Source organism: Puma concolor, chromosome B4 (assembly GCF_028749965.1).
Source record: "Puma concolor isolate L17-30 chromosome B4, mPumCon1.1.hap2, whole genome shotgun sequence".
NCBI lineage: Eukaryota > Metazoa > Chordata > Mammalia > Carnivora > Felidae > Puma > Puma concolor.
In genome coordinates, this window is record NC_141673.1 from 105539220 (window position 1) to 105550489 (window position 11270).

At 56.9% G+C, this 11270-nt stretch overlaps 1 protein-coding gene across 10 annotated transcripts in view; it reads left to right on the forward strand.

Annotated features, from left to right (window-relative positions):
• IQSEC3 (IQ motif and Sec7 domain ArfGEF 3) overlaps positions 1-10946 on the forward strand; it is a 108841-nt gene extending 97895 nt beyond the window's left edge. For 2 of the 10 annotated variants that reach the window (XM_086714345.1, XM_086714346.1), the window contains 3 exons: positions 1702-1794; positions 4086-4135; positions 7412-10946. In XM_086714345.1, the coding sequence (XP_086570471.1) occupies positions 1702-1794; positions 4086-4135; positions 7412-7846 (578 nt within the window). In that variant the 3' untranslated portion in view covers positions 7847-10946. Of the gene's footprint in view, positions 1-1701; positions 1795-4085; positions 4136-4223; positions 5095-7411 lie in introns of those variants that run through there. The other 8 variants (XM_025930352.2, XM_086714349.1, XM_086714347.1 and 5 more) reach the window with 8 other exon arrangements.
• The last annotated feature ends 324 nt before the right edge of the window (positions 10947-11270 follow it).

Below are 11270 nucleotides of genomic sequence, written 5' to 3' on the forward strand. Positions count from 1 at the left end.
TTGAAACAAAAACCCACCAGACCAGACCGTACAACTCGGTAACTGCTTGGGTGGTAGGGGTGTACATTCCTTTGTCTGCGCTCTGGGGGCAACCGCGAGCTCAGCAGGATAACAGACAGACTCTTCAACGGCTGGACTGGATGCTCAGAGACGCCACCTTGGCTGTTGATCTTGAACATGCTCAAGGACACACCCTCAAATGTCACTTCTGTCACTGTCAAAATGTTACAGATGGCTCTGCACAGCCCTGGGGAGGCACAGCATACCAATGGGCCCCATGCTTGCTGGAAGAGATCCCTTTTCCCCCATCAGCCCGGGAGCGACATCCCTGTCCCTTCCAAAGTACAAAGGAGTAGACATTGCCAGAAGCAGTATATCAAGAGTGAATATCATCTCCTGCTGTCTAGAGGGCAGGGGAGCAGAGAGAGAGCCTCACGTCTGGCTGGAAGTAACAGCTGAGAAAAGATGAAGTACTGGTGAGGGAGGCAGGGAGGGAAGGAAGTAGAAAAGAAAGTGAAAACAGTAACAGCTACCATGCGTTACATGCCCGGCACTGGGCTGAATGCCAGACCTATCATATTGTTTAATCCCTGCGACAATTTTCTGTGAGGCAGGTAGGATTGTCCTCATTTTACGAATAAGGAGAGTCTAACAGAGCTTAAGGAAGCTGTCCAAGTTCACACAGTCGGTGACAAAGCAAGATTCGCACCAAGGTCCTCAGACTCTGTGCTTATAATTACGATGCTAATTTCTCCAAAGCCAAGACAGCCCTTTTCCAGGGAGGGACGACCCCCCATTCAGGAGAAGTATCAAGTATTGACTGGTGGTGTACTTGAAGCAGTCAGGACAAACTGTTCTGGTTTGGAGTGTGCAGTCCAGTGTCCCTGGCTTCCTGACAACTAGAGAGACAGAAAATGGGACCCAGGAGAGCGGCCTTAATCAAAGGAACTTGAGTTATGTCTCCTGGAAAAGAGACACTGAAGGAGTGATTTAATCGTCAAACCTCTGAGGATGGTAACTGGCGCTTCTCTAACACCGCGAGAGAACGAGAAGGAACAGGTTGACAGTCTAGGGAGAGGAGTCAAGGTTGTGGACAAGACAGATGCCCTGGCCACACAGACTGCACCGCACCGACACCCTCAGTGGGGAATCTCCTCCCTGGGAGAGCTCTGGAAACCCTGAGGAAGGTCTGTCCCTCTGGGCACAAGGTGGGCAGGCTGGCTGTCACCAGCCATCACCGAGGTCCGCTGGTCCAAGTAATTTGTTTCTGCTATAATAAAAGCTAATATTTATTGAGCACCTGCCTCCAGCCAGGCCTCGTTCTCAAGGGCTTTGATGTATTTCCTCACGTAATCCTCTTAACAGCACTTTGAAGTGGGCACCGCTGTCCCCTCCGGTAAGGCATGGAGAGGTTAAGTAAATTGTCCAAAGCCACACAGCTAGGAAGCCCCAGAACCAGGATTCAGACCCAAGCAGCCCACCGCCCTCTCTTTTGCCTCTGACATTCAAGCAGCTAATAGCTTCCCCCCACACAGAGATGGAGAAACCGAGGCTCTAGCTGTGAAGTGGGGTGCCAGACTCAGGCCACACTTTATAGCGTGTCAGGGAGCCCCCCTCTTCTTGTTCTCTCCTCATTCCTCTTCCACCTCACTGTGCTTGAGGCTGGGTTCCTCTCTGTTCACGGGCCTCTCTGTCCTGCAGGGGAGCTGGAGAAGCAGCAGGGAGCAAAGACGCTGTCCTTCAAGTCCAGCGGGGCACAGGTGGACCCACAGTCCAAGCACGGATCGCCTACAGGTGAGCCCTGGTTCTGCTCCGTTGTCCCAGGCCTCAGGCCTACGATGGCCCTGGGCCTGCACGGGGGCCACCCTCTGCCCCTAGCCTGGGGTTCCTGGGGAATTGGGGTGAGGAAAGTACTCGTTCCCATGGCCATTTCTTTCTGCTAGGAGCTCCAGGCTTAATCTCATGGGCCTTAGTGGTGCGAGTGAGAAGGAAGGCGTGAGAGGAATGTGTCGATTTACATGCTGTCCTGAGGCCCTGGGTCCCTGTGAAAAACAACCATTCTCCCTGGAGGAGTCAGGCCAAGACAGCCCTAACCCCAGTCGGGGAGCCTCCTACCCACCCCCTCCCACCCCACACCCAGGCTGTCTGGGGACTCCGGTTCACTGGAGGGGGTGACAGGTGTAGTAAAGAGAAGCAGCATGAGCCCGGTAAGGAGAGTGGCCAGGAGGGTCTGGAAATCTTGATCTGCCCGTCCAGTCCTTTCCCTAAGGAGCCACGAGTGCGTTCCTATCCCAGGCCAGAGTCAGCCCGCCCCCAAACCCAGATAAACCTCCAAACCTAACTTCCCAAATGGTTTCTTCAAATTGACTTATGCACTCCAGACGCATCAAGCCAGCCACAGATTTTTTTTTTTTTACCACTTTTGGCCACGTTTTCTAGACCTGCTTTATTTCTTCCATGGACATCTTCCTACTTTCTACCTCTTGCCCCTCACCTTTACCCCCACCCACAGGGGGCATGGGAAGAGTTACCTCCACCCCCACTCTGCAGTCCCAAATAAAAATTAGAGGGCGAAATGGCGTGAGAATTAACTCCCATCCCAACAAACCCCCAGCAAACCATCAGAACTGTTCACTAATTAATTAATTCAGCCATTTATTCTTTCACTTAACCAACATTTATTGGGTGCCTGCTGTGTATCCCCTGCTAAGCACTAGAAGACCAGGGTTCCAGCAAGACATTAGCTTGAGCTGAGACACTCCGGTGGGTTTCAGGCTGGTCCCCAACCCTCAGTTACAGCCATGACACCGTGATGCCGGGACAGACAGCATCACAGCACCGGTCACTCAGCTAGGAGATGAGATTCATTTTCCAGACAAGACCTGGGGCTGTTTTAGCTGCATGGAGATTCTCACTCTGATATCATCTTCTGTGTATGGGTTTGACCTGCCATCATGCAGTCATAATTCTCCACCCTGCCTGATTTTTCAGCCGGCCCCTTCATGTCTGTAAGGTCACAGTATACGAGTCGCTGCTTGTTTGCACAGCTGTTGAAACTCCAGAGCCAAACCTCAGTTGTGATTAAGCATTTGACACCCCACCCCACTCTGCATCCCAGCATGCCTCTTCTGGAAGCTGCACCCCCCAATCAGACCAGGATGCATGTCTCCATGGCCTGGTCCATCAGTCACCTCCCCAGTGGGGTTCTCCTAGGTTCCAAATAACGGCAGAGCTCCCTCTGTGCTACAGAAAGCAGGGCGATGAGCACAGCAAGGGAACTTGCTCATGCGTGAGCACACACACACACACACACACATGCACACTGTGTTGAGAAGTCACAGGGGCTCCAGCAGAGGGGCTCTGGGTGGCCTGCTGGGGGCAGGGGTGGGAGCCAGGAGCGACTGAGCCAGAAAAAGCTACCACGATGTCCCTAGAGATCTGCAGGGTCCCCGGTGCTGTGCCAGCCCAGTCAGAATGTCCCAGCAGCAGTTACACAGCCGTCATCAGCTAAGCTTAAACTAAGCATGCCAAGCCCTGTGGTGAGTGCTCTACAGGTCCCTGCTCATTGAATCCCCACCACTCAGCTAAGTAGCAGGGGTAGAAACACAAAAGGAACACGGCCCCTCCCTCAAGGTGCCTGTGGCTGAAAGAGGCAGGTTAGTGCAGTTCCCACAAACACACAGAGCCTCCTGGTGTCTCTGAGAGCCAAGAACCAATGCCACCGCAAAACCAACTTCCACAGTCCATACCGGGGAACCTTTGACAGTGGCTCAGGCTGTCAAGACTGAGCAATGCTTGCTGAAACTCAGTAGTGCTCGCTTAAAAAGCCTCAGAGATCTTCTAGGCTGGACTCCCAAGGTCGCACAGCTACTAAGTGGCAGAACTGGGCTCCGACTTCTAGCCCCCGCCCTGGGGCTGCACCTCCGTCAGGAGTGGCATGGTACCCAGAGTCTTCTGGCCACAACGTGTAACTGCAAGGATGCTTGGTATTGGGGGTGGAGGGGTGGGGTGGGGGCTGGGAGGGAGAGGCAGGGATTTGTGTCGGGCTGGTTGGAGAGTGAGCCCTGTGCTCTTTGCATTCAAAGCCAAAAGGGAAGCTGCCCTGGGGGAGAAGCCGGTGGAGAGCACGGTGGAGGTAAGTGGAGGCCTGGTTGCCCAGGTGAGTGGTTCCGTGCACCCCCGCTTGTCCTTCTTCTCACTGTCTCTGTTGTTTCTCTTCTCAGGTATTAATCAATGCCTCCCCAGCCCGACTCACCATTTTACCAATTTCAAGAGATACAATTAAAAGTTACTGCTAGCATGGGTAATGCCACTGTTCCAGCACCTAATAATGCCACAGCACTTTCTGCCCACTCCCCAGCTGAGTGCCCTCCGAGGCCGAGCTCCCAGACCAACACCTGCAGAGATGCCCATGCCGCCTCCGTAGCGACCCCACCCATCCCCCAACCCACTCCCCCAGCAGATCGCTCACTGATCCCCCTAGTACCCGCTTTATCAGGGAAGCCACTGTTCCCTTTTCCTCAGTTGCCCTATCCTCCATAGGAGGGAGCCTGGGCCCCTCCAGAGACTCACCCCTCAAGTCCAGCCCCAGTGACCACTTCCACCCCGGATCCTGCCCTCAGCCGCCTCTTGGGGCAGGTGGAGAACTGGAGGGGGCAGCTGAGAGGGTGGAGCTCCTCCCTGGACCGGCTGGTCCATTCGGAAAGCTGGCCATGGCGTAGGGGTGTGTGCAGGAGCTGATGAGGCAGAACAGGGTTGAGTCATCCTAGGGATTTCACTGGGGGTGGGGAGCACGTAAATTTGAAGACTGTCCGTGTGGGAGGGGGGTTGCCCATCCCCAAGCCACGTAGCCACAGAAGCTGGTCCTTGCCAGGCCCCCAAGTGTCACCTGGGGGGCATTCAGTGGCCCCTACAAGCTTTGCTGGGGCCCAGTCCTCCCCCACTGCTCCCCAGTGAGCCTTCCCCTCCCACTCCTCTGCCAGGCTTCCAGGGACTACTAGCTTCTCACACAGACACCTCCTTTCCCAGCCCCACCCCAAGCTGGAGGAGCCCCCACTTAGAGGTCTGAGGGAGGATCCTGCCCACCAGGATGCCCCAGGGGAGCCCCATGTCTTCCCTCTTTCCCCATGGCCCCCACCCCCCACACACCTGTGTCTGGAGGAGGCACCTTTACACGGAGGAGCTTCCTGCCCCGGCAGCTGACAAGCCCCCAGGGTGGGTATTCCATCCCCTGCCCCCTCTTCTCCCCATCTTCCTGCAGCTGCCCATTCTCTAGCCTTGCAGATAAACACACAAAGTTACCAGCCTTCCGGTTTGTTCTACCAGCTCTGCCCGTGCCTTAGCCTGACCTGCCCAGGGAGGACAAGTGACCTGATGGCCCGTTCTCCCCTCCCACCCTGCCAGAGGGCCATGTGGCTATCTGCAAGGCTGCCACCCCAGCCAGCCCCAGGGCCCTGCCAGCCTCTGCTCCCCTGCACGGAGGGCAGCCTCGCTGCTCCCGGCCTCTCAGCTGGACCCCAAGCTCTCTTGTCCTCTGCCCTCTCTCGTCATTGCCTGGCCGAGCCCCTCTGGCAGGCGCTTCTCCATCTTCTCTGAGCTGTTCTGACCTGCTACTCATGTTCCATCTCCTCTCTTTCTTTCTCTCTCTTTCTCTCTCTTTTCTCTCCCCTTCATCAGCAGGAAGGTGAGAAGGGGGTCAAAATGAATGTTTTGCTGTCACTTCCTGCTGCTCACTTACCATTAGAGATACGGGATCCAGGCTGGGGTGGAGATGAGGGAGGTGCAGACAGTGGAGGGGATCAGGAAGCGAGAAGTGAAGAAGAGGCGAGGAGGAGCCAAAAGCTGCGGTGCTGTGTGGGCGGGAGGGTCACGGCCCCTGGGAAGAGAAGGCAGGCTCAGGGGGTCTGGATTAGGGCGGTCAGACTTCTGCTGTACAGTCTGGGGGAGCAGGAGGGCAGAAAGCCTGCACCCACCGTTCAGGCCACTTTTCTCGTGGGGAATAACTCAGAATCCATGCAGGCAGGGCAAGGAGCCAGTGCCCTCCGGCAGCGGGGGGCAGAGGCCTTCTGCCAGAATGAGGTCCACAGAGGGCTCCCCAGGAGGAAGGTGGCCCCCAGCAATGCCCTGTGCCTGCCCTGTGTCCTGGCAGGGCACTGAGGGACTCAGGGGCTCCTTCATTTCATTGGGGGGAATCTCAGGCCTAGAAAACGCTGCCAAAGTTGGAGGTTGAGAGGGAAGAGCAAAGCCTGCAATGTGGATATTGAAGGGGCGGACGGAGCCGGCGCTTGGGGAACTGTGGAGCAGCCCAAGGGGAGGGCACAGGCCCAGAGACTGCACCTTCTGCTGACAATAGGATCTGCTGGTTTAGGTCTCTGAGATAGTTTTGAGCTGAGCCATCTTGGTCTAGGCCTGGCGGTCAAGGCCCCTCCCCTACAGCATCGATTTCCCCCTCTGTGCTCTTCTGGGCAGCCCATCCTCGGTGACGATGCCCAAGGGCAGTAGGATGCGTCCTCAGGGTGAAGGTCTCAGCCACTCCAGAAGGCCAGGTGTTAGAAGGGGACTGAGGCATGTTGCACCTACAGGCTGGGGAGCTAGAGGGTGAGGAATTAACCCCTCCCCTCCCAGAAGGTGCTAGCTCCCTTCCTCCCATTTCCTCAACCTCCCCCTGCCAGCAAGAGGAGGCCAGGCTGGTTCACAGTGACTTCCAGGGGCTGAGAGAGGGGGTGAAGATTAGAGTCCTTTCTGGGTACCCTCTCCTGCAGCGGGACACGTTTAACTGGGACGCAGGCTGGGCCAGAAAGGCAGTTGGGACCACACTCTGGCCTTGGCTGTCTGGGCTGCTTTCACATGCATGGTTTTGGCCTTGGGGATCCAGGAGGATCCGGTAGGTCCAGATCACGTATTCAAGGGGCCCTGGCATTTTGGGTTTGGGCACCTTTGTAATTCGACAGAACAATGAAGCTTCTCCTTTAACAAAGCGGGTGGGAGGAGGGGGCTTGAAAGGCTCAAAGATGACTGACTGTCCCTCAACACAGCTCTGGGAGGCAAGGAGGGGGCAAAGACAATTTCCCCTGTTTTCCAAGCTCAGAGGTGGTAGAGAGGGAGGCAGAGAGAGGTTTGCCTGTGAAATGTGACTGCAGAGCACTGCAGAACCCTAGGGGCGGCTGGCCTAGGTGCCCATCTCACAGGTGAGGAGACGGGCTCTCCCTTCCCCACCCAGGGTCGGCACTTGGGTTCAGCAGTCAGGTTTCCTCCAGGTGGGTGGAGAGATGGCGGGTTCAGGTGAGGGCTGGGAGCCTCCTAGGGGCATAGGAGACAGGAATGGTGGGGAGGGAGGCTCAGGGTAGCCAGTCCTAGCAGCTGGGAATTAGTTTTGTAACATTTCATGCTTCTCTGGCTGTTTCTAAACTAGGTGTCAATTCACAACAGGCTTCAAACGTCTCAGCACAACCCCGGGCTGGGGGCCGAGAGGGGAGCGCCGGTGCCACTGCCAGACCCGCAGCCTAGCCCCTTGAGGGAGCAGCCCCCGCCGCTGCCGCCGCTGCCACCCACACCCCCCGGGACCCTGGTGCAATGCCAACAAATTGTCAAGGTCATTGTCCTGGACAAGCCCTGTTTGGCCCGCATGGAGCCCCTGCTGAGCCAGGCTCTCTCCTGCTACACCTCGTCCTCCTCCGACTCCTGTGGCTCCACACCCCTGGGTGGCCCAGGCTCCCCGGTCAAGGTCATCCACCAGCCTCCGCTGCCCCCGCCCCCACCCCCCTACAACCACCCTCACCAGTACTGCCCGCCTGGCTCTCTGCTGCACCGGCGCCGCTACTCCAGCGGCTCCAGGAGCCTGGTGTAGGCTCTGCCCCCCCCCCCACCCTGCTGCTGTCCCAGGAGGGCTGGCCGCTGGGGGGCCCTCAGCTGCACCCAGCAGCCCCCACCGCCCCTTTGCTCGCTGCTCCCCATGCCCTGGCACGATGCACTACTGGTCACTGATCACCATCATTTTGGAAAGAGAATCCCAATCCCTGGCACCTGGGTTTGCCTCGCCCAACCCTGCTCCCCTCACTCCATTGAGCACCCCTTCCCCCCAATCTGGAGACACCACCTCACTCTCCTGGGGCCCCACACAGCCAGGCACGTCCAGACCTCCTCTTCCTCCTGCCACCACTCTGGCCACTTGGGCCGTGGACTGAAGAAAGCAAGAGCTGAGGGCCTAACCGGCTTCTGAGTCTTGAGTGTGTTAGGTCCCAGGCCTCAGGCCAGGTAAGGAGGCTTCCTCTGCTGCACCCCGAAGCCCAGCAGTCTCAGGAGTTTGGTCACACCCTCTGCCTCCTCCCAGGGCCTTTTCCTGCTTTCTCAGGAGCTGGGCCCTGCCTGCCCAGGGCTGCTCAGACTTCAGGAAAGTTTTGAGAAAGGTTAAAAGGGAAAGATCAAGTCGGCAGAGCCATGGAATTGTGAGGTCCTACATCCATAAAATCCAACTTTTAAAAGGGTTTCTTCGTTTTCTAGCCCCAGATATGACCTGGCCAATGCAAAGTGCCCAGGGCCTGGACTTAAACACACACGGGTTCTTCCAATGTGGAAGTACAAACAGGGAGAAGGAGCAGTGATTTGCCCAGGGACAAATGCAGCCAGCAGAGGTAGAATTTGGACCCACGACCAGACTCCCTCTTGAATGATTTCTGTGGCCTCCAGGAGAGGTTTGCACACATCCACGGGTGAGAGGAGCAGGTGGTCCAGAGGTGCTTGCACGCCCCCTGCTGCCATCCCAAACCAGCCCTTCAGCCTTTAAATCCCTGACCCCCCTCCCCCACCCCAGAAGGTGCCAGACCTGCCTCCAGTAGGAGTGGCTAAAAGACCCCTTCGCCTTCACAATTGCAAAGGAGAGCCAAGCTGGGCTCGCTGACCTCCCAGGTCAGCTTTTATGAGACCCCACGGAACCCAGGCAGCCCAGCCCCAAAGACCTGGGGCAGCAGCATAGCCTGCCCCAATCCCAGGCCTTTCAAGGAAGTTCTGTCCCAAACCAGGCTGGACTCTCCAGTCCTGTGCCAAGAGCTCGTTGCTGTCCTTCATTAAGATCCTGTCCCACTTGGAGCCCATTATCAAAGCATGCCAAGAGATGGCAGTGAATATTGGGCAGGTCTAAAGTGAATCTGCTTCTTCCTGATGCCTACCCTGTGCCCTAAAGGGAGTGCCCTGAGCCAGCTAGGAGGCACAGAGTCCTCCCCCACTCTAGGAGGTTCCAGATGACCTAGTTTCGTGTGCGTGTGTGTGTGTGTGTGTGTGGTCACCCAGACGTCAGTATGATGTCACCCAGTGAGTTTATTTCTGGCTGTGTCTTTGTCAGCCTGGTTTCCATAACTTGTGACCAATTTGCCGCCTCCTCCCTCGGTGGCTGCCCAGCTAATGTCCCCCGTCCTTGTTGCCCTGGCCCCTGTCCTGGGTCTTCCCTATAACAGGTGGCTCCAATCCACAGCCTTTTGGAACAGACTGGCTGACAGACGGAGCACAAGGATTCAGTCCCCTCTGGTGCCCTTGGCCAAGGCAGGGATCACCCTTAAAAAGTGCAGGCCTAGGCCGCAGGAGTCGGGGACTCAGGAGGGAGTGGATGAAGCTCAAATGAGAAGCCATGCTGGAAGGGAGTGTAGGCAGCAGGGAGGAAGAGGGGCTGTGAGGCGGCTAAGTGTGCTCATAGGGTGGGGACCATGAGTGCCGGAGCTGCTGAGAAGGGACACGGTCTCAGCCATCGGATCCCCTTGTCACCTACTCACATAGTGCTTCTCGCTGACAGTGCCCACCTCCCTGTTGATGGGCGTGCCAACTCTGGCCCCTCCCCCCACCTCTGCCACAGCCCTAACCTGGAAGGGCTCAGCCTCAGGGCTGACATGTGCCTGGAGCCTCTCTCTGAGGACCCAGATGCTCAGGCATCTCAGGGCCCCTTCCCCAGGTGGGGGCTTCCCCGCCCCCCCGTCACTGCAGTGGCAGCACTGGGAGGCCTGGCTTAGGAGGCGGACCAGCCTTGGGTCAGCAGCACGTGACACCAAGCCCGAGCTATGAGGACCTTTTAATTCCTGATGGCCTGAAGCGGGGTGCAATGGGGCCCCCTCACTGTTGGGGAAGCAAGAGTTCCCATTGCCTATAACCGCCCTCCCCTGATCAGCCAACAGGCTAAAGTTGAGACCCACCGCTGTCCCTGTCCCCAGAGCCTCATCCCCAAAGACCTGGGATAAGCCTCCTGCTCCTCCCATGGCAGCAGCCGTGGCAGAGCCTCCAGCTCTCCCAGTGAGCCCAGCTGCAGATGCTCTCGGCTCCCCCTGGCTCCCAAGATGGTGGGGGCAGTGGAGGGCTGACTGGGCCCCCAGACACAGCGTCCTGGGTACATGTCCGATTACCCCAAGGTGGCCCCACTTTATCAACTCTCTAGGCCTTATTTTAGAGGATCTGGGCCCCTTGCTCAATTTTATCCATCTGGCCCCAACTCCAGAATCAAGAATGGGAAATACAACTCCCTTTCCCACATGGTTTCAGGCAAGTCCCACCCCACACCTGGAGTAAGACCCGCCCTGGCAGCTTGAGCTGGAAGCCTGCCTGCCTCCAAGGGCACACGTATTGATCAGCCCTGAGCCCTTGACCCCTGAGATCCTTGACACCCCCACCCCTGCACCTGTGCCCCCACAGCCTGCCAGAATGTGTCTTTGTGTCCAATAGGCTTCCCTGGTAACCATCCGTCCATCTGTCCCTGTGTTCTGCTGTATATACCTTCTTGCTGCACCCCACCTCCCTGCATATGCCCCTTCACCCCGCTGGAGAGAAACCTCTCTAGGGAAAGGCAGGGTGGCTGCACCCAGCGACTAATCCAAATGGCAAATATTTTGTAACAAAATAGCCCAGAGGTATTTTATCTGTTCAATTCATAGAGTTTTAGAGATTATATTGAAATATGTCACTTGAGCAAATTTTGTGTTGGTTGCATTTGTTTTGTTCTCTCAGAGGGAAGTCCCACTTTAAATCAGAGTGTCTGATTGTCCAGAGGCCAAAGCCAGAGGCTGTTCTGAGGCCCTCCGACCTGAGGTCTTTGAGCACTGGGCTGCCAGTCTGCTCTCTTCTGGCCACAGTGATGTCACCCCTCACCCCAGGAGGAGGTACCTCTGTGCCACCATGGGACATGGTTAGGAAGCCCCAACTTAACTAAAGGAGACTTGGGTGTGGGGGGTCATATGATGGGTCAGAGCTGGGGATGCAGGGCCATGGAGCTGACCCCACCAACTTACCTGTCAGCC